Source organism: Dermacentor silvarum, chromosome 3 (genome assembly GCF_013339745.2).
Source record: "Dermacentor silvarum isolate Dsil-2018 chromosome 3, BIME_Dsil_1.4, whole genome shotgun sequence".
Taxonomy (NCBI): domain Eukaryota; kingdom Metazoa; phylum Arthropoda; class Arachnida; order Ixodida; family Ixodidae; genus Dermacentor; species Dermacentor silvarum.
In genome coordinates this window covers 144,114,627-144,138,227 of record NC_051156.1, presented here as the reverse complement: position 1 = coordinate 144,138,227, position 23,601 = coordinate 144,114,627, and the positions used below count along the sequence as shown (strand labels likewise).

At 45.5% G+C, this 23,601-nt stretch overlaps 1 protein-coding gene across 1 annotated transcript; it reads left to right on the top strand.

Annotated features, from left to right (window-relative positions):
• The first annotated feature begins 15,847 nt into the window (after nt 1-15,847).
• LOC119444832 (uncharacterized transmembrane protein DDB_G0289901-like) lies at nt 15,848-16,414 on the top strand. Its single transcript, XM_037709174.1, has one exon. The coding sequence runs from the start codon at nt 15,848-15,850 to the stop codon at nt 16,412-16,414; it is 567 nt and encodes a 188-aa protein (XP_037565102.1).
• The last annotated feature ends 7,187 nt before the right edge of the window (nt 16,415-23,601 follow it).

The following is a 23,601-nucleotide window of genomic DNA, read 5'->3' as shown; positions in this document are numbered from 1 at the left end:
CTGGTGCATCCGGTATTTCGATCGCGCATAGCGGTAAACTTGCAATGTACTATACTGCAAAATTTAACCATATGTGAGCCGCAGATATCTTTCCCCAAATGAATAGGCCCTTACTGCTGTGCGTGCCGTGGAAATAACCTGATCCTTCCTAAGTACCTCAACGACATAGAGCACGTACGTCCGCTGTATTCGACATAAACATGCGGACACACATTATTGATGCACACAGTAGGTATTTCCGTGAAAAATACCGGAACCTCTAGCAATCTTTAGAGGATATGTAGGATTTATCTTGAGCGGGACTGCTAATTTAGTGGTTTCCTCGCTGAATGTAGCAAACATTTGCGCTGCCCAGCAGGAAAATTTGCTCGCTTGTGGGTGGCAGGATTTTGGCGGTTTTTCTGTAGTGTTGGCTTCCTTTCTGGAGGTACAAGAACTATGACTTTTTGACAACGATTCGCACTTCACGTGTCGCAAACGTGCACGTTATCCACGCCCCTTTTGAAGTAAGAGGGAAATAAGATCATCCACATCATCCGCAGATACACATCATCCACGATTCAAATAAATTCAATTCAATCATCCACAAACAGTGTGCTTCGCATTTCTTCCTCTTTGTCTCGTTGCTTCCACTGAACTATAGCTCTAGTAGTTTCAGTATTCGTCATTTTCTCAGACACGCTTTAGGGGATTTAGCCTTGTGATAAGGCTTTGGTTAAATACATCAAAAAAGCTGTTGGCTATTTTCGTGTTATCAGTACTGGTGCTGCCATGGCCCAACGTGGATGTTGAATGTGTTTTTTTAGCTAACCCAATGTAAATAAATCTAAGGTAAAAAAACAGGGTGTCTTCTGAGATAACAAATGCCATACTTACTGTGCTGGCTGGTTTCCATGGAAATGACAAAAGCTGCTTCAGTTGCACGCTGCCCCAGCATGTTGTTCGCAAGGTCGGCACGAAGGACATCTACAGGGTCCCCGATGACACCGGCCACAGACCCAGCCACGCCAGCGAACAAGTATGCACACAGATGGATGGATGGATGGATGGATGGATGGATGGATGGATGGATGGATAGATGGATGGAAAACTTTATTTGGTTCTGCAAGGCTATGGGGTGACCCATTGAAGGGCTAATCCCACGTCGGGACCGGAACACGGAGCTTCGCGGCCGGTCGTGGGCTTGCTGGACTGCCCAAAGTTGTTCAACCAGATCCGGACTGCGAATGGCAGCCTGGAACCTGGCCAGGTCTTGAGTGCAATCGGCATTGGTAGTTCGGTCGCATGGCCAGAGCGTATGTTTGAGGTCAAGTGTTTCATTACAGTTCGCGCACTGTGTATAGGGGAATCGTTCCGCCATGTAGTAGTGTAGGCGTTTGGGTGTGGGGTATGTATTGGTTTGAAGTAGTCTCAAAGCGAGTGCTTGTGGTCTCTTGAGTGTGGGATGTGGTGTGGCAAATTCCCTTCGGCTGAAGTAGAAGTGTTTAGTGAGCTCGTTATATGTGAGTGGGGCGTCCCTGTTCTCTCGGAAATGGTCAGGACCCGTGAGGGCGGCGCTGCGGAGGGTTAGTTCTCGCACACTCTTATGGGCCATCTGGTTGAGATTCAGGGGGGCCTTCTCGATGTTTCACAGGTGTGCAGGGAACCAGCAGATTGAATGGAAGTGGATTTTGCTCTTTTGTATGATATGTAAGGCTTGCTGCGAGATTACACCTTTCTGAAAGGCTCTGACTGCACTACGAGAATCACTGTATATGTATGGCCTCCGGGTATCCGTTAACGCCAGGGCGATTGCTGTCTGCTCGGCAATCTCTTGGCTGTTTGTGGTAACCGTGGCTGAGTTGAAGGTCTTGCCCGTGTTGTCCACGAGAGCTACCGTGAAAGCTTTTCTGTCTGTATGTCTTGCATCGACAAAACAAGCGCTCTGCTTTTCTTTATGAATTTTGCGGAGAAGACTAGCGCCCTGGTATAGTCGCCTTTCTGTGTTATGTTCCAGATTCATATTGCGAGGTAGCGGTTTGACTTCGAAGCGTTTACGCGTGTCTAACGGTATGTCTGTGTTTAGTGAGTTGATTTTAGGTTCGTCGAAGCCCAACTCCTGGAGCAGGGCACGACCCGACCTGGTACCCGCCAGTCTAGCCAACTGAGCTCTTTCCTGTGCCTCTGCGATCTCCTCGAGTGTGTTATGTGTGCCAAGCTGCATTAGGCGTTCCGTGCTCGTGCTACTCGGGACACCCAGTGCCTGCTTGGTGATCTCTCTAAGTTGGATATTTAGCTTTGCTTTCTCACAGGGTTTCCATTTGTGCATCGCCGCCACATATGTGAAGTCGCATAAGGCGAATGCATGTAAGAGCCTGAGTAAATTGTCCTCTTTGAGACCTTGTTATCTATTGGCGACTCTTTTGATTAGCCTCATGGCGTTGTCTATCTTGATGATAAGCTTCTTCATCACCTTGGTATTGGTGCCATTGGCCTCAATTTTCATGCCAAGAATTTTGATTAACTCTATACTATGGTAATCATTCCTCCGCTTTTAGTGTGAAGTTTGATGTCCTGGTCTTTGGCGTAGACCCAGCCCTTTGGTTTAGGTCCAGGTCCAATTGGTGTGTAAAGGAGAAGCTCTGACTTCGTAGGGGAGCATTTAAGTCCCGTGGGCTCTAGGAAATCCTCGATCGTATAAAGAGTACATTGTAATGTCGATTCAATGTGGCCGTCGCTGCCTCCGTTACACCATATAGTGACATCGTCAGCATATATTGTTTACCTGATGCCTTCGATGACGCTGAGCTTCCTGCCTAAGCCTATTAGAGCTAGGTTGAAGAGTGTAGGAGAGATAACGGACCCCTGTATTGTCCCCTTGTTGCCTAGCGTTAGCAGCTGCGACGTTAGTCCGCTAACCTTAAGCGTTGGTGCCCTGTCGGCTTGGAATGAGCTGACATATGCGTGTGATCTAGGGCCCAGGTTGAGGGTGGAGATGGTATTGAGAATGTATTCGTGCGACAGGTTGCCGAATGATCGCTCGAGGTCGAGTCCTAGGATAGCTTTCACACAGAGTATGCAGGAGCACACCAAATTGAAACAAGAGGATATGTTTCTGTAATTTTAATTACCACCAGGTAGTTCAACCTGATTTCCGGCCAGTGATCGCAGTTCATGGGAGCATCTTTTGTTAGTTTCGTGGTCGCAACACTATTCCGCACCTCACAGCCGCACAATAAAGCGCTTACTAATATGGTTGATGCGTTTATTTTATTTCATTATGAAAAAAAAAAAAAACTTTCGTGCCCCGTGCAGGAAAGACAGGACACCCTTGATTTCTTTGTTTTCTGCGTAAGTACTCTGTCGTCCGAAACCCAGGCATACTTCCATTTCTTTACTCGCTCTAGTTGAACAGCCTTGGCTAGTTTTATCAAGCACCCGCGATTACGCTGGAATCTTCGACGAGTCATGTATAAAAGCCGGAGCGCTTTACCCGCAGATCGGATTTTCGGCGATCGCCGACTTTGTTTGCCGCTATCGTTGTGTTGCGAGTGTCACTTGATTTTAGGCACCCACCACGGTGGCTTATCGGTTGTGATGTTGCGCTGCATGCAAAGCACTAGATCGCGGGATCAGGTCCCAGCCGTGGCGGTTGCATTTCGATGGGGTGCGAAATGCCAAAACTCCCATGCCCACAGCATTGGGGCATGTTAAAATTCCCCTGTGTTCAAAATTATTGCACACTCTCCCACTGCGGCATGACTTACAATCAAACCTTTGTTTTGGCACGGAAAACCCCAGAAATAAACTTTATTTTAGGAGCATCATCATCAGCCAAAGTTATGTCCACTGCAGGACGAAGGCCTCTCCCTGTGATCTCCAATTACCCCGGTCTTGCGCTGGCTGATTCCAACTTGCGCCTACAAATTTCCTAACTTCATCACTCCACCTAGTTTTCTGCCGTACTCGACTGCGCTTCCCTTCTTTGGTATCTATTCTGTAACTGTAATAGTCCACCGGTTATCTATACTACGCATTACATGGCCTGTCCCGCTCCATTTCATCCACTTAATATCTACTAGAATATCAGCTATCCCAGTTGGCTCTCTGACCCACGCCGCTCTCTTCCTATCTTTTAACGTTAGGCTTAACATTTTTCGTTCCATCGCTCTTTGTGCGGTCCTTAACTTGTTCTCGAGCTTATTTGCTAACCTCCAAGTTTCTGCCCCATATGTTAGCACCGATAGAATGCAATGATTGTACACTTTTCTTTTTAACGACAGTGGTAGGCTCCCAGTCATGATTTGGCGAAGCATGCGGTATGCACTCCAACCCACTTTTATTCTTCTGCAAATTTCGTTCTCAACATCAGGGTCCCCTGTGAGTATTTGACCTAAATAAACGTACTCCTTTACAGACTCTAGAGGCTGATTGGCGATCCTGAATTCTTGTTTTCTTGCCAGGCTATTGAACATTATGTTTGTCTTCAGCATAATTATCTGCAACCCAACTCTTACACTTTCTCGGTTAAGGTCCTCAATCATTTGTTATAATTCGTCCCCATTGTTGCGGAATAGAACAATGTCATCTGCAAACCGAAGGTTTCTGAGATATTCGCCGTTGATCCTCACTCCTAAGCCTTCCCAGTCTAAGAGCTTGAATACTTCTTCTAAGCATGCAGTGAATAGCAGTGGAGAGATTGTGTCTTCTTGCCTGACTCTTTCTTGATAGGTATCTTTCTACTTTCTTTGTGGAGAGCCAAAGTTGCTGTGCAATCCTTGTAGATATTTCCCAAGATATTCACGTATGCCGCCTGTACTCCTTGATTACGCAATGCCACTCTGACTGCTGTATCTCTACTGAATCAAATGCTTCTTCATAATGTATGAAAGCCATATTTTAGGGGCATAAGTTCACACAATAAAGCGTTAGGTTAGTGATAAACAATTTTTGGCTACTGTGTTCTTCCCCGTCACTACAACGTGACAATCTCCTGTAGTTTGTGTGCTCCTGCTGAACTGCAGGTTTTCAAGCAAACAGTGCAGCCAGAAACATTGTAAAGGTGAGAATGTTTCCATTAGATTATGCTAGGGTCTAGCAGCAACGAAAGAACACCGTTCAAAAAATAATGATTGCCCTAAACCAATGTGCTGATATTAATACCGGGAATGACAAAAGAACGTAGAGCTCGAAGGCATTACATCCGGAAAATATTGTAGCCAGCGACATCGTGCCAACGGTTCAACGTGCAAGATATCGGAGGTTCGGCCCTAGGTAACGCAATTTAGCAGTGCCCCAGTGGTATTATGGTGCATGGACAAAGTTTCGCCCGAAAGGCGAAGCATGAATTGCAAGAGCAAATTAGTAGAGAGCTGTTTGGAGTAGGGATAGTAGCTTTATCGGCTGCATAAACTTGGACACGTTCGCTTACTAACTGAATTAACAAGCGAGGTGTCAGCGCGCACAAGCAAACGTGAATCGATCACACTCGATGACCGCAGACAACCACTGTCAAAACACTGGCAGCAAGCGCGGCCACTGCAGCGAGCGAATGTACGTGCGGTCTATCGCTTCAACGTAAACTGAGCGGCCAATGCACAGCGCATACAAAGGTCATAGCCGTGCGGAGATCGCTTTCAAGATAGGGTGCGGGCGACCGCCGCATCCGGGCAGAGTACAAGCACAGTTGTTGGCAGAGTATAAGCTGCCCCCCCCTCCCTCCCGCGCTGCCTTTCCGCTTTCCTCCTTTCACTTGCGAGACTGAGTCGCCAGTTCCCTTTGCGCCTGGTTGCAAGATACGCATTTGGTGCCGCAGCACAGCGTCACCCCCCCCCCCTCCCTCCCTTTCATACCCCCACGGCCTTTCGCACATTTGCTCTCCGCCGTGAGTTCGCTCACCGTGATAGCGCGTCCCACGCGCGCTTTCACTCGCACATCTGGCGTGCGGCGACGATTTTATCGCCCTTGGACTTTATACGGAACCTCACGGCGACGGTGACGCCGACGGCAGAAATCCGCTTGAAGTGTCCATATAATTGCTATCGCAATAAAACTTTGCAGGCAACTAGTTCAGAATTTTCGGTGGGAAGTGGTGAGAAAACAGGTAGGCTAAAAAATGTCACAGTTTCGCCCTAAGGGCGAAGCAATGAATGCGATAGCAACACAGCCATGTCATACGAAGTAAGGTGAGCGGCTTTGGTAGCAATATGAATTGTAGTAAACATGAGCTGATTAAGTAAGCAGGTGTGCTGCGGCGTAAGTAGACCGACATGAAGAGAGACTCGATGACCACGAGAAGGCGCGTGTGAAACGGTGGTGTTGATGAGAAGCGCTTCCCGTGGGCAGCGCGTGCGAAGGGACACACTTGTAGCGCTGCACTGCCGACCCGGGCAGCATTGCATGTGTAGCGTGCGTTGGAAAATGTGGCCCGACTATTACTAACGGTGGTGTGAGCACGCACAAACAAACACGAATAGATCACACTGAATGACTGCAGACAACGACTGTCAAAACGCTGGCAGTAAGCGCATATACGTCGCCGCGGGCGAAGGTACGTGCGGTCTATCGCTTCAACGGAAACTGAGCGGCGAATGCATGGCGCATAAAGGTCAGAGCCGTGTGGAGATAAGAGACGGTGCGAGCGAGCGACGAGCGCGGTTGTTGGCAGAGTGAAATGCGCCCCCCCCCCGCTCCCCCTGGCGCTCGCTTCCCGCTTCCTTGCTTGCGCGTGGAAGATTGAGTGCGTTCGCTCTCCGTGACAGCGTGCGTCCCCGCACGCTTCCGCTCGGGCATACGGTGCGCGGCGAAGATTTTATCTATACGGAACCTCACGGCGACCGCAACGGCGACGGCAGAAATCCGGTGAAAGTGTCCATATAATTGCTATCGCAATAAAATAAATTCTGGGGTGTTACGCCCCAAAACCAAGATGTGATTATGAAGCGCACCGAATTTTTGACCTCTTCGCGTTCTTTAACATACACCGAATGCACGGTACACAGGTGTTATCGCATTTCGCCCCATTTAAATGAGGCTGCCGCGGCAGCAGTTAGTTGGCAACGCATGGTAGAACTTCCAGGATAGGAACAATCTTTTTTTAGGAGTTATTAAGAGAAGGATTTTGACTCATATATCTTCATTTTTGCGTATAATAAAGTTTTCAAATATTTTCCTGATGCTCCGTTCTCAGTATTTACGCGCAGCTCGGAAGCTATCAATATTTGGCTGCCACGTGCACTTGCTGCCTAGCAAACCCTCTATTCTTCAAACCCACAGTCATAGGGGTATGCAAACACAAAAAATTAACCATAATAATGCGGTTAACATACGCAAAATGGAAAAGAAATGCACACCGTGATCTAGAAAGTTGAGACAAGCGAGTGAAACGAATTATGGGAAATAACTGTGTGACCTTAAAAAAGGGGGACACGGGGAAGGCGGGAGATGGAAAATCAAGACGATGAGAAATACGAGAACAAGCTAAAAGCAGGAGGCAACGTTTCGACAAGTATATATTGTGCCGAGGGAGAGCATATGTCACCTTGAAAAAGTCAAGTCCACTTGTCGAAACCTTGGCTCCTGCTTCTACCTTGTTCTCGTTTTGATCATGTTTAAAAAAGGTTAACCAGGGTGTACAAAAGTCATAAACCGAGCAAGAATAGGTGGAATTGAATACAGCTACTACAAGGCAGTAATGGCACATGATAATATAAAAGCACTAATGGGAACATAAATTAAATATGAATGTTACATACGTCGTCTCAAAAAATAAACGCGCAGAAGTCTTCCGAAGTTATCGTGGTCGGTTTCGTAGGGGATTGCGTCTGGAAGGTCGTTCCCCATTTGCACTGCACGTGGCAGAGTTGATACATTGAATGACTGCGTCCCACCGTTCAATTCAATTATGGGGCATTACGTGCCAAACCACCAACTGCGTCCCACCGTACATGTGCATGAAATTCAAATGATTGTCCAGTCTTGTGACGTGTAAACGACGATGTCTAGGCACAAATGTAGATGTTAGCTTCCTGTTGTGAACATACTTGTGAAATAATGTTGAGAGCAATGTCGCGACGAGTCCATAGTAGTGGACTGACAGGTCCAATTTATTTTGTTTAACGCGTGAGTTGTAGTCCTAGCAACGGGAAATGAATCGAGGAGCCCTGTTTTGAATTGATTTCAACATATCTTTTACGTATATTTGATGTGGAAACCGGATGGATGAAGCGAATTCAAGCTTGGAAAAAAAAGTTTTCGCAAGCTAATTTGCGGGCTAGATTTGGTGAATTATGCAAGTTGAAGCGTAAGTATCCGAATGACCTCGAAGTGTTGGCGCATATGGACGTGAAGGGATATGACCAGGAAATACAACGTTTTAGGTATACCTATGTACTGAAGCACCGAAACGTTGGAAGCTTTATTGTTATTCAAAGTGCATGGAAACGTGGAGTTCGCAAGTTTACAGCTGAAAGAGATGAATTTGCACTTTGAGACATTTAGCTGCATCAGCCAGTTGCTACACCGAGAATTACCAGACTGGAAGTTATCTTGAAGGGTTAGGCGGTCATCAGAACATGTAATATAAATATAAATAATACAGTCATCGGTGAAAATGCACACATAGGATGGTATACTGTTCGGCAAATCATTAATATACAGGGTGCTTCATTTTAGCTGCACCAAATGTTGAAAAAATTGCCTTTGGCAGTATATCACAATTATAATCCTTGGTCTTAAGTACTCGATGAGACGGCCATTTCTTCGACGAGAAATGAAAACGCCTAATTGAATAATTTACCGAATTACGCTAATTAACTTTTATATCAATTATTTTACGGCACATCTTTCAATTTATGAATTATAGCCGCTAAGTTCGCAAGGCGTATCCACTTGGAACGAATTCTCAGGACTGAACCAGTTTCGACATATTCATTTCCAAGTGCCCGACGAAATGCATATGCGTTCCAGTTAACTTTGTGCTTCAATGCATAAAACAGCGTTTTCCTCAAACACGTTAACTGGAAGGCCCATGCATTTCGTCGGACACTTTGAAACTTAATATCTCTGTGTCACGAGATGTAAAAGTTGTATTATTACCGCACTTTTCGACTCTGTGGGAAGCGTACCATTTGATAATGGTTGCTTTAAAATGTGTAATAACTTTTTACTGGATGCGGTGTTTTTTTTATTCTTTAGAATTATTAGCATCAGCGCCAACAGATGAAGAATGCTAAAGGTTGTCTATCAGGTTTGCGACACCTACGATTGTGACACCTATGGGCTCCATGATCCGGTAATTAATATCGTTATCCTGTTCTGGAAACAAAGGAGGAAAAAACGCATTAAAAACAGATGTCAACTTACTGTCCGGTATTATAGTTTTATTGCTATCCCGAAAACACAGATGGGTATAACTTTCGTTGTTTTTTTTTAGCTAGTTGTAATGAATTATCTAACTCGAGAAGCACTGTCCTAATTATCAAAGTGTCAATGAGAAAATTGTAGAGCAGCATAAAAAACTCCCGATACAGCTTTCTGTTGCTCAGTACGTGTTGCGTAAAAGTGTTTTTCCGAGTGTGAAAGGAGCCCGCGAATACACGCAGAATTGCCGCGCGACTGGTCGCTCGAGGCACCTTGCGTGTATTCGCGGGCTTCTTTCACGATCGGAAAAACACTTTTATGTAGCACCTACTGAGCAACAGAAAGCTGTATCGGGATTTTTTCATGTTGCTCTACAATTTTCTCATTGACACTTTGATAATTAGGGCAGTACTTCTCGAGTTAGATAATTAATTACAATTAGCTAAATAAATCTCAGTAACGAAAAAATTACTGGCGGCTACTCCACTGCACTGGAAACAATACGCACTAGGTTTGCTTCGGATAGCGCCGTTCATCTTTTTTTTAAATAATACTGCGTGATAGTTGGGACACCCTGCATATATGTGAGTATATGTGAGTGCTTTTCAATGTAGTGAAGGCGTAAATCATCGATCCAGGACCTCAAAGACGTGCGACGTTATGATGAAGCATTTGTCTTGCATTTACTGCTAAATCGCCGCAAAAATATTTTAGAAGACTCGGTTGGGCTGTCATCTGTTGTCTTCGTCCACTGAAACGTGGAGCCGTGGAGTTCGCAAGGCGGATCCACTTGAAATTAATTCTCAGGTTGACACCAGTTTCGAGATATTAATTCCCGAACTTTGCGGGAAAATGCACTGACGTTCCAGTTAAGTTTGTGCTTCAATGCAGTAAGCGACGTTTTGTTAAGAAACTAACTGGAACGCCAATGCATTTCTCTGCAAAGTTCGGGAATTAATATCTCGAAACTGGTGTCAACCTGAGAATTAATTTCAAGTGGATCCGCCTTGCGAACTCCACGGCTACAATTTGTAAATTGCAATATGGGCCATCAGGTAATTAGTTAAAAACTTAATTAGTGAATTTTGTTAATCATTCCATTATGCATTTCAATTTCTCCTGCAAGTAATGTCCGCCTCTTCGAGTAGACCAGCTCATGAACTAGAATTGGGCTATCTGCCACAGGCAACCTTTAAGAATTTTTGAATGTGTTCGCTGAAACACCCTGTATACGCGGAGCGCGAGAGTTGCGGGTATGCAAGCTCCTTCACTTCGAATTAGACTGCAGCAAGCACGGTTAACCAAAAAATGCCACTTCTGACGTCTGCACAGAACTTCCCTTTCACCGAGTGGCAAACGCAAAAGATAGTGAGACACCAGATTTGCTGTGAATTGAGACGTTCTCGTAGCTACACGAGCAACGATGTAACATTTTCCAATAGATGGAAAAATAATGCACGCAATAGAAAAAGAGCACCGACATAACTGAAACTGTCCATGTTGAAGATTAGACGAGTTAGTATAGGATGAATTCCTATACACTCTTAATCAAGTCTCGTATAACGTCCTGCACATATGCGGTGCCATTTTGTTCCAGCGCAAGGTACTGCATATAAACGTACTTTCAAGCGAAACAACGCGTGACAACATTTGCGGAGGCAGGCTAGACCCGCTATATGCGGCCGCGAGCGGCCGCAACATTTATATGCATCCCTACAAATTTAGCACCCACAATGCGTGCCAAAGCATTCAGAGAGTGTTACAAAGCAAAATCTTTAAGGAGTGGTGAGGCAGATGCTGTGAGGGAGAAAGAAAAGCGAACGGCAAAAGGAGAGAACGAAGAGAGAGAAGTCGTCGCCTCTGTGCGTTGCTTGGATCGCGGAGGAAGAGGAAAGACCAAAAAAAAAAAAAAACTATGGGGTTTTACGTGCCAAAACCACGATCTGATTATGAGGCACGCCGTAATGGAGGACTACAGAAATTTGGAACACCTGGGGTTCTTTAACGTGCACCTAAATCTAAGGACACGGGTGTTTTTGCATTTCGCCCCCATCGAAATGTGGCCGCCGTGGCCGGGATTCGATCCCGCCACCTCGTGCTCAGCAGCCTTTGCTTGCCGGGAAGGAACGAAAGCACGGCGTAAGCCGGCGGACGAGGCGATTGTTTTCGACGGCAATTATCGTCATATCTTTGTACCGGCGACGTTATGCGGCTGCATTCGTGTCGTGAAGTCATTTGGCCGCGTGGATGAACGCTTTCAGTGATGTAAGTGATGTACAATTCCACCGATGTTACCGGAAGAAATTGCAAGGAGCCAGTGCAATTTCGACAACTCGCGGGAGTGCGACGGCCTCACGGGCGATCAGCGTCGGCGGGCCGCCATGTGCGCTCGATCGACGGGCCCAGGAGTGCGTGCTGTAGTGCTGCGAAACTGTGTCGATTGGGTAGGTCGATTTTTGCTTCCCATGCGCTAAGCTTACTAAAAGCTCAATTGCTACCATTGCATTGTTATGCGCCAGCAGATAACGAATTTCGGTGACTTAAACATCTGAACGCGTAGTACTAATGCGGAAACGCGCCTTCAAAGTTTTGGCGTGTCAACGAGCTATAACGTTAGGTGTAGTTCCGTTTCGGTTTCCTCCAATTTGCATTATTGCTGGAGTTTCTTTTTTCTTGCGTAGCCAGCTGATCTTTCATTGAAATGTCAGGCGCGAATTTTCAATAGGGCTCGCGTTTTATAGCGCCGCAAGTAATCGCATGTAGCGTTCTAACCATGAAATATTCTGTTTTTACAGCAAAGCTGTCTATGGATTGGTTTCTATCCATTTTTCGCGCCCGTCAACAGATCTGCGTGTGCGGAATATCAGCTCCCAAATGTGATGCAAAATCGCTTCATTCTATGCATAAGCTTATAGGTCTCAACACTTGGATATGCATTTGCAGTCGATTAGTTATCAATATGCACCATTTTTAAAACAAGTAGACTCTCAGGTAGATAATCAGGGTTTCCGAAAAATTTGCCGCTGTTCGACCCTCGTCAGCCATGTGTAATGCTCGCACCGCCTTCTCTTTGTAGTCGTTCCAAGCACTTGCGTACCTAGTTTCCTTCCCCTCTCCCGGCGTGGCGCTCTCGTCGCGCATGCCTAGTTGCCTCCGGCTCCCCGAGGTGGCGGTAGGCTTCCACGCGAATGTATGCCGCCGATCAAGGCCGCCGATCGAAATAACAGTTTGTGTGCGTGTGTCTTTTTTCGGGATTACCGCCCTCGCCTCTCACAAGAAATAAAATTTGCTCACACCTTTGAGCTAAATTCTGTGTCACCTCTAGGTCGTGTGCGAAACTACTTCGCTGGTAATCAACCTTCACAGCAGTGGAATGGCGAATGACTTTTTTTTTATCTTCTTCGTGAACTTTGCGATATGAATTCATTGCATTTCGTAGTTTAATTTTGTCAAACGATGGTTTTATATTGAACAATTTTCTCGTACGTTACGCATTTTCCCCTGTGTAGTGTGTGGATTTGCGTAGGCTTTTGGCTATCCGGTCAAGGTGTTTCACTTTAAGTTAAAGCCAAATTTAGCTCGAAGCTTGCTTCATGCGAAAATAATCATTTAACTCCGACGACGCCGCAGCTCCGAAGTGTTGGTTTGCGCTAGAAGCAGCATTTGCCACAATATTTCTTGGAGATGAGCTGTACACTCGTTACTTCTAGAAGGGGCGAAGTTCTATGCCACTGGCTAAATTTCAACGGCGCGATATATCACGGCGAGCGTAGCAGTTCAAGTTTTTTTGCAGACCAAAAAATGTATGGTTTTCAGTACGCGCGTCGTTTTCTGGTGTTGTCACAAAGCAGCGCTGCATAGGTAAAAGCCGCATAGGTTGGACATTTTGCTTTTGTGTAGCGATTGCTATGTATTGTTGATTTTCGACTGTGACGTACCCACTAGCCCTAAAATAGGCATTAGTTGGACCTGTGAAGAAGACGCACCTCCGTCCAGCAGCATCGCCAACGCATGGCTCGATCTGCTCGCGCTGGTGGTCTCTTGGGTCTATCGAGCCGGAGCCCCACGCGGCCTCTCTGTTCCTTGAACTCGTACTGTCTTTAAAGGACACCGTCAATAAACCTCTTATGGGATCCTTCTTATGAGCTTATATTTCTTGAATTATCAATGTTCTGCAATTTCTTTTTTATTGTTGCCAAAATGAATTTTTTTTCTATACAGAATTAAAGCAGGAGAGGTCGACACTAATAATGCCAAACAAAGATAGCAGAACCCCGACTCTCCCATGCAAATATAAAGTAGACCACAGAGCCGGTAAGCAAAAATCAGTCCCAGAATGGCTGTTCATTGCAGTGCGCAAAGATCATATGCCTGTGTTGATGCACACGAAGAAAAAGCTCATATTTTGCCAGTACAAAAGTAGGGTGGGGCTCAGAAACAGACAAGTGTTTCGACATTGTTCGCATGCGGATGACATTGAAGCACTTACACGCGCTGTAATACCACTGCAGGTAGACACACATTCCAGAGCCCTCTCAATCATTTATGCTGATTTCACAGGAACGGGAAGTCACTGAGTTAGTTTAGGCGAGTGTAAATGACTGCAAGTGCAGCTGAATGCCAGTAAGTGTAAGGGACATTGCAAGTTGACAGTGTGGGCCAATTAGTTATTACCTGCAAGTGTGAAGAAATATGACTGTGAAATGAACCGTAAGCACAAGTACATTTATTTGATTTCGAAGAGGCCGAGTATATGCGAAATGTGTTTGTGCATAACGTGAATAACCCAACTGAAAGTATTTTGGTCGCTTTAGTTGCTTGCTCAGAGCATTACGTGTGTTCGTCAATTGTCATGGCTTGATTATGTGGTATGATTGATTGTCATGGCTGGATGATTTTGCTTACACTAGTTATGGGCTCATTGTGTTCAGATTAAGTAGGGATGGACCGTGGTGGAAATAATGCCAGTGAAATTTCAAATACAATGCTGTAACGTCAAAGGTCGAACACATTCGCATGTTGTTTACAATCTCATATGACTTATGCACATGTGAAGTGTGTTATGTAGAATGTTCTACTTTCTGCAGTAAATCATCCGCACCTAGTTTTATAAAGCCGATACCTGCTCTTGGAGGACCGCATGTTAGCCAGTGTTAATACAAGCGACCTACTCTACATGTGTTGGGAAAGGGTATAAAGGGAATGAAAGGGAAGAGGACAGCTGAGATTTAAAATAAAAAGGTAAATTTTGTGCGCCCATCAATCGGACGCCCTGCACTAGACTGACAGCCCGCATGTCAAGTACCAGGGCAACACAAGTGTGTAGAGCACAGTCTGGACAATGGTTCGCTCCCCCAACAAGGTGCAACTAAGCGCAGTCGAGTTTGTTTTCTATCCAAACCACAATGAGGGCAGTCAAATAAAGGACCTCGGATCGTTATCCCACAGCCTCAGAAGTTGAAGGTTAGCATTGAGATCTGTTTCATGTAAGATCACCGCTTTATTGGCCTCGAACTATTGAACAAAACGTTGCCCTAACATGGCCAAAGTGAAACAGTTTTTGGAATTGTGTAACATTCAGTGAAATTTCTTTTTCCTTCTAGGTACGATGGTCCCGGAGTCATCAGAACAAATAATTCGGAACTGATATACGAAGGATATCTTATGTGTTTGTGATGATGACGCAATTACGGCAAAATAAAACACACATTTGAAATGTTTTCCCTCTAATTAGCTATGTATTATGTTTACATAAACAAATTTCACTTGGAACTCCTTGTGTTCACCCAAATACTGCGACATTTATAAGGAGTGTGCTCCGCAGGACAAAGTATTTTTTACGTTGCTTTGCCCCCAGAAGAGTTCAATTCAAATACGTACATTTTCATACAGCATTTTTATTCTTCCTTTTTGGATGTTAGTCATGGATAGCTATTTTTTTATTAAAGCTGTGAGCACTGAGCAGTCTAGCTTCTCAGGCCGTTCTCCGAGAAATCATGTAGTTTGTCGTTGTCTACGAAGAACCTATTGTAAGTTAAAACACCATTGTCAATAAAATAAGAAAATAATTTAGTTTTATTTCAGTGAATACAATCTTCCAAGCACACCGTGGAAGCGATGTGTACACATAGTTTTGTCGGTGAAAGCAACCGTAGAAGTTTCCGGTACGCCAGAGATTTCTGAAAGAGAAAGAAATAAACGCGCTATAAAGCCATGGAAATGTCCATCGTGCATTATGTCGTTCCCGCGAACGCAAACTGCATGCAAAACTCACACATACTCTCAAACCTTCTAGAATAAGCTCATTCCAAATTTGGTGTTTTAATTTATTGGTATAGCACTTAGTCTGCATTTTTGAGACAAGTGGACGGATGAAGTTTAATACATACGAAATAGTTACCGGTTCAAAGATATTACACAACTCACACTTCTTCTTGCGGAGGAGGGTGGTGTAGTCGAAGGGAGAGCCAAGACCGTAGCCATAGTTCAGGCCGTAGCCGAGGAGACCATGGCCGTAGCCGTAGTGGCCAACGCCGTAACCGAGGGTGCCGATGCCATAGCCGTAGGCTGGAGCGGCGTGGTAGGCAGCGACAACTGGGGCAGCGTGGGCTACGGTGGCGACAGCTGGGGTGTGGTGGACGGTGGTGGTGGCAACAGCTGGGGCAGCGTGGACAGCAGCGACGGCTGGGGCAGCGGCGTAGGTGGCGACTGGGGCATGGGCCACAGTAGCGACGGCTGGGGCAGTGGCGTAGGTGGTGACTGGGGCAGCGTGGGCAACGGTCGCGACACGGGTCACAGCTGGAGCAACAGCGTAGGAGGCAACGGCTGGGGCAGCAACAGCGGTGGCGACTGGGGCGTGGGCCACAGTGGCGAAAGCTGGGGCAGCGGCAACGACTGGAGCAGCGGCATAGGTGGCAACTGGAGCAGCGGCATATGTGGCAACTGGAGCAGAGTGGGCAACTGTGGCGACGGCTGGGACGGCAGCCAGGCCGACACTGTAGCCGGCGGTGCCGACGAAGCCAGCGAAGGCGCTGGTGGCCACGGCGAGGATGATGCAGGCGCGGATCTACGTTAAAATAAAGTAGCATAGGGCAAGGTGCAAGGTTTTATGCAAAATCAGTTTGGACACTTGCTCGCGAAAACTTAGAGGTATAGAAATAAGCTTAAGTTTTGCTTTCAGGTCTCTGCGAGCACCAAATTAACAAATGCTGTTGCCATAAATGGTGGACTTCTCCTAATTTTGCCATATCGCGAACGTTTTTTATTATTGCCGTAGGCGAGAGCACTCGAAACTTAGTGTGCCCACATTTATTTAATGAGTGAACACAAACATTGCATTTTGTAAAGAAGCCAGCCATTTGTAAAGTAGCCTTGGCTTGTTGTTTTGAGCGTTCACTTGCCCCTACGAAATGGATAGCCTGTGCATGTTATCCAGATCCATGTGACGTTTGAATATAAGCTACCTAAAGTCATATATTTATCTTACCGTCATTTTACCAGAACTGTAGAAGGCGCCAATTTAAACCAATCTAGTCATCCTCTCGCCTTAACCTGTTAGACAATCGGGATTTTGTTCTTTATACTCTGGTGCCATACGCATCATCAAAGTTGTGGAGAAGCTAAATGCCATTTAGTGTATGAGATGCTCATGATAGGTTTCTGAAAATCAATAGCTTTCGTAGAAGCTTACCATTTTGACTTCAGAGTTTCTGTTCAGCTAACTGCTGATGCTTGTAAGTCTCGGCCCTCCTTATATAGGCTGTCTCTCGTGCCCTAATATCATGCACAGCGAGAAAGCGATACGCTACAGGCGAGGAGGCACTCCCCTCCTTGCCATTGCGATGTATACCGGACCTTCGAACCGGAGCGAAGGTGATACGCGTGCCGAAAAATAATGAAGCCCCACCCAGAAACTATGATAGGTGGCAAGGTGCACGTTCCGTCGAAAAGGCAGCCCAAAGGCGCCGATGATCGTCAGAGCAGCGGTCATGCAAGCGGCAAATGCTAAACGCTAATCATTTTATTTTTTTATTCCCTTGACGGACCAACATATGAGAAGGTGAACCAGAAATGAATCCTATGCGATCAATAAATCATTCTTATATCGTACCGGTAGTCTGCGCCATACCGTTTAGAATTCGTTTGATTGAAATAGATAACGGCTTTTGTATGCCGGGTCGTTCTCTTTCTGAAGTGGTGTCGTGTCTGCAAAAATTAATCAGATACCAGTCACACATATAATTCCACAAATGAATAGGCCCTTTTCGTTGAGCTTAATCAGGAAATAGCCTGATGTTTCTGACGTACCTTAACAATATAGAGGGCGTACGTCCCCCGTATCCGACATAAACATGCACACAGAAACGATGTATGCGGTAGGTATTTCCGTAAAAAAGAAGATCTTTCTAATGTGCCTGTATTATCCTTTAAAAAATACATCGGACGTATCTTGAGCAAATGCTATGTAAAAAACTTGAAACTGCAACAAGAATCAAAGGAACATATTTGCACTTTATGCTGAAATAGACTGGTTGGGGATGTGATGAACTTTTATTACGTTCCATGAGTGTTATTCATGTCTGTGACCGCTTGGCAGCATAACGCTTTAAGTGGTTGTAGCATTCGGATTCTTTTCTCAAATCTTCCAATTTGGCTCACTCTTCTCTTAATCCACGAAGCCCTATTTAATTTTTATGTGTATGCAGGTCGCTTTTTGTTACTAACTGTCGTCGGTACGCCTTCGGCGCATACCTTGTGACAGTGACAAGCACAGATTCGCAATACATTTTGGCGCGATGTTACGAAACAGTAAAATACGGATGTCTCCTTCCTGTTTCTCAGAGAAACGGGCTTCTTTTTCGCCCATTTCTTTACGAGTGGTCTAGCAGCTGCAAAGAGCCATCAGTTTATTTTTACAGTTAGTTTCCCTTTATACGGCTTATAGAGGGTTGGGTTTGACCTTTTCGAATTTCTAGGCGTATATAAATGATCTGCGAGCCCGGGGCTTGGGCGCTGTGATTTCTACATACTGGCTTTCATTGTAGTGCCACGGCTACGACGTGGGGTGTATCGTGGCCACGAAAATGTCATGGCACCCACTACATGTTGATGACAAAGTGTCGTTCGTGGTTGGCAGGCACAGAGTTCCGGGAGCATGAAACATTGCCAGCGAGCACCCCCCCCCCCCCCCCCCCCCTATAGCGACATCTAAAGCAACGCGCTGGCTTCAGAGATCGCTGGTGTCGTTCGTGTCTGACGATGGTCAAGGCCAGCAGCATAACTGCAAGAGGCCGCCGCATTTCACGCTAAAACGAGCCGGTGCAGGCATCATAGTTGCGTTTTTCAATCACGACTTCCACAAGTACAGATACGATCAGCCAATTTGCAAGAGTGAAAATATCGTGTAGCCGAAGTTACCCATCGCTGTTATACTAGCCGAGATAAAGGCGATAACAGCGCGCAGTACAAGGAGAGCAATAGCGGCGTATTGGCTCGTGATGGTGCATGTGGGCACAAACTAATTTAAGTAGGAAATAATGTGAAATGCTTTGCGCTCCCGTGGGTGCTAGTCTGCTACTACATTCACGACCATCACACGAATAAAATTGCAGTAGATATAAGCGGAGTTCCGGCATAAAAGAAAGCGTGCTAATGTTCCTGAGAGCCATCGGTGTGCCCTTGCTAATTTAAGGATACTGTTGACACCAGTCGCAGAATTAAGTGGTGTAGTGTGTCGTAAACACACCTGAAAGCATTTTTTTTGGTAGCTTTGGATGTAAGCTTAGTTGCCAGAATAGTATGATGCGTAGCATGCCGGCTGAAGCATACTACGACACAGTTCAAAACATGCCCTCAATGGAAGTTCATAAGCATAGACAAGAGAAGAAAACAGGTTCAATTAAGCGAAGCTATACATCAGAACTTAAAGGCTTGGGAAAGTCGGTATATACTCGTTAGGGGAACAGCGCAAAAAAACACGACAAGAAGACAAGAAGGGAGACACACCAGCGCTGACTGAGGACTGAATTCTTCATTCATAAATGAAAACATATATACCCATGCGCATATTTTTGCCCATGCGCAGTGATCTACCCTTGTTTTCTTTCTTTTTCCTTTGGGTATAGATGTGCTCCTTTCTGAATAAAGAATTCCATCGTCATTCAGCGCTGGTGTGTGTCTCCCTTCCTGTCTTCTCGTATTTTTTTTGCGCTGTTCCCCTATCGACTATACATCAGATTTTCTATCGGGGATATTATGAATGCCGAAAAAATGTTAGGCAGTGTATACAACCCTTCATGTGACTTTATTGATAGCTAATGTAACTTCAGTAAAACCATACGAGCCTACAAAATTGAATCGTTCAAGCGCCGCTATCAAGACACTAGCACATACCGTAGCAAAGTTTTATGCATTTAAAAGCAAAGAAATATCTCGTGAACTTCGGCACGCAACAAGCCCTACTCACCAGCACACGCACCCCCGCACGACGTCACGCTAGCAACCGCGGAATTGCAGGCATATTTCTACAAAAAAAAAAAACTAATTTGTCCACAAGCAAAAAGCCCACTATGCCTCGATACACGTCACGCCTTGCTGGGGCCGCTGGAAGCGACGCAGCTCTGTACTAGTTGCCCCATTTCGCGCAATCCATGATTAGCGCCAAAAAGCAGCTTGCTCACCGGGACATAAGTTGGACCGCTTTATCATGCATTGCGGTACTCTTTTTAAATGCGTAAGCATTTCTATGCCTACCCAACTATGAAACCAATCCGTCCGTCACGTAATACGAATCCTTATAAAGAAATTAGTGTATAAAACAAGATAAACAGGAAAGGAATAACTTTGGCGGTGGGGAGTTTCGTAACTACGACCCCATGCTCAGAAGCCGGGCTTACACACTGGGCTAAACACCAACGCTTGCAAGGTGACTATATCTGAACCATATGATTGTGTTTTACCGCGGTTCAAGCAAATGTCGAAGGAAAATACTTCCTATAAAGCCTCTGTATAGATTATTACCTGGTTTTACATGCCAAAACCACGATTTAATTATGAGGCACGCCGCAGTGGGGGACTCCGGATATTTGGACCACCTGGGGTTCTTTATCGTGCACCTAAATCTAAGTGCATGGGTGTTTTCGTATTTCGCCACCATCGAAATGCGGACGCCGTTGCCGGGATTCGATCCCGGGACCTCGTGCTTAGCAGCCCAACACCATAGCCACAAAGCAACCACGGCGGGTGCATAGATTTGGTGATCGGGGGATAAAAGCCATGTGTAGGACAACGTATGGAGCCGACTATGAGCATTGTAGATATCAGAAATAGGGACTTTGAGCAAAATTTATTGCCAAACACGCGACATACCCGGTGCACTTCGGTGGTCGCCAGATGCGCATTCCGTTGGGGCGTTCCTTCACCGACCAAATGCCACAGTTCTGTAAGGCTTCACGCGCTTCGTGTCGTTCAACACTGACAGATAAGCAGTCAGTGAGTTGATAAGGATGATGAGGGATTATTTGGGTCTCATCACGGTTTATAATGACTAGCCGCAGATGGATAAGGTGCCAAAAAAACGATAAGGGTTTATAATGGTAGGAGCAATTCCGGTAAGGTTGATGAGAACCGATAAGGCTTGGATTACGTCCGAAAATGTTGATAAGGAGAGATACGAGTTGATAAGGATCGGATCGATTGCGATAAAGTTGACAACGACCGATAAGGGTTGATAAGAGTCGGATCGAGTTCGATAAGGTTGATAATGACCGATAATGGTTGATAAGTGTTTCTACTGATCGGATCAAGTTTGTTAAGATTGTTAATGACACCGGGCTGCGTGGAGATGAGCTAGTGATCACACAAAGCTTAAGCATAAAAAGACAACTTCAGTGTAGTTACGCATCAATATTTAGCTTATTCCGTGGTCTGGACGTACCTTTCGGTAGCTTTGCGTCAAACTGTTGCGTTATGTGTGCTGTGAAGCTTTTTTTCGAAATGTTGTACTAAGAAATATCCTTTAATTAGGCCGAACAGTTTAAAACTCTGTCCGCATATGGCTCGCCCGTTAGAAACATTGCCCGCCTCTAATGCTTTCCCGCCCTCGCAAACGAATAATTTCATAAAGGCTGTAGAGAGAAAGAGAGTCAAGGGAGGAAGGAAAGGCTGGAGGATAAGCAGACTTCATCCACTTTGCTACCCTACACGTGGGGAGGGTAATATCATCGGCACTTTTGATTATATAATAAAAGCAGCGAAAAAATTGTATACTGACCTGTACAGAACCCAGAGCAGTCACGCAACCTTCATTTCAACTAGTGATGAACAGGATACAGGGGCTCCTTCTATAACTAGCGATGAAGTTAGAAGGGCCTTGAAAGATACGACCCGGAGAAAAGCGGCAGGAAAGGATGTTATATAACCGTCGATTTTATCAACGATGGAGGAGACATCATGCTTGAAAAGCTTGCGCACGTTATACGCAATGCCTCATGACTTGAAGTGTTCCAGAGAACGGGAAGAATGCCAACATTATACTAATCCATAAGAAGGGTGACGTTAGAGAATTGAAAAACAATAGGTCCATTAGCTTGCGTTCAGTGTCGTATAAAATATTTACCAAGACATTAACAAATATAATCATGGCAACACTTGACTTCAGTTAACCAAGAGAACAGGCTGGTTTTAGGAAGGGATGGATCACATCCTTGTCATCAATCAGCTATTCGAGAAATTTGCGGAGTACAAACAACCTCTCTTTATTGCGTTCATAGATTATGAAAGGGCATTTCATTCAGTAGAAATACCAGCAGTCATAGACGTGTAGCGCCCACCAATGCCGCAGCGTGGAGCGCTATGGTCGGCGCTGCCAAGAGAAGAAGAATAAAGAAGCGCAGCGCGTGCTCGAAGCGCAAGCTCGGCACGCGCGGTGTCGTTCTAGAAGCCAGCCACGCTGGCCCTCGCAACCGCCGCTCGGCTCGCCGCCTCTGCTCTTCTGACTAGGGAACGACGGCACGGCTCGTCAGCCGCCGTCACGTCCTCCTACCGAAGCATTGCGTAATCAAGGACTACAGAAGGAATGAGGATCAATGGCGAATATCTCAGCAACCTTCGGTTCGCAGATGACATTCTCCTATTCAGCAACATTGGAGACGAATTACAACAAATGATTGAGGCCCTGAACCGAGAAAGTGTAAGAGTGGGGTTGTAGATTAATGTGCAGAAGACAAAGATAATGTTCAATAGTCTTGCAAAAGAACAAGAATTCAGAATCGCCAGTCAGCCTCTAGAGTCTGTAAAGCAGTAAGTTTATCTAGGTGAAATAGTCACAGCCGACCCTGATCATGAGAAGGATATTTACAGGAGAATAAAAACGGCAGGCATTGCTAAATTCTGACTAGGAGCTTACCACTGTTTTTGAAAAGAAAAGTGTACAATCATTGCATTCTACCGGTGCTAACATATGGGGCCGAAACTTAGAGGTTAACAAAGAAGCTAGAGAACAAAAGGACACTAAAGCAAAACAATAAATCAACTTCGACTGATAAAGTGTTCTTCGAAATCTCTGCTGTCGTTAATTACACTACAATAGGTCCCTCATTAGAAGAGAAAATGAAGGTCAAAGTTAAATTCCTGAATTTCGCGTGGACACCCCAACGTCAGCTCTTCAGTGTGACGTCACGACTTCCAAAGTAATTTTTCGTATTTGGGCCACGTTGGTTCAGTAAAGGTTCGCGAAACTTGCGATATTCAGTCTTGGGCTCCCTTAGAACACAATGTAGTCAATCATTACCGCTAAAGAATTAACAGAAACTTACACGACGCTGTCAAAATTCGTGACGTCATGGTGAGCTGGTGCGGGAACTTCAAGATGGCGCCGCCGCTCGCCTTTTGTGTTTTTAGTTTCTTTCTGGCTTACCTTGTGGAAGGGAAATCTACTGATACTGAAGAAATCATTCTTCCCTTTAGTGTAACTTTATGGACCGCACAAAGAGCGATGGAATGAAAAATCTTAGGTGTAACGTTAAGAGACAGGAAGAGAGCGCTTATTATTAGACAGCAAACGGGGATAGCCGATATTTTAATGGACATTAAGACAAAAAAAAATGGAGTTACAGAATGGGTGCCAAGAGAAGGGAAGTGCAGTCAAGGACGGCAGAAAACTAGGTGGGGTGATGAAATTAGGAAATATGCAGGTGGAAATTGGAATTAGCTAGCGCAAAACAGGAGTAATTGGAGATCGCCGGGAAAGGCCTTCGTCCTGCA

Excerpts from the sequence above, each read along its gene's own strand:
- LOC119444832 (XM_037709174.1), top strand. The coding sequence starts at position 15,848 with ATGGCCGTAGCCGTAGTGGCCAACGCCGTAACCGAGGGTGCCGATGCC.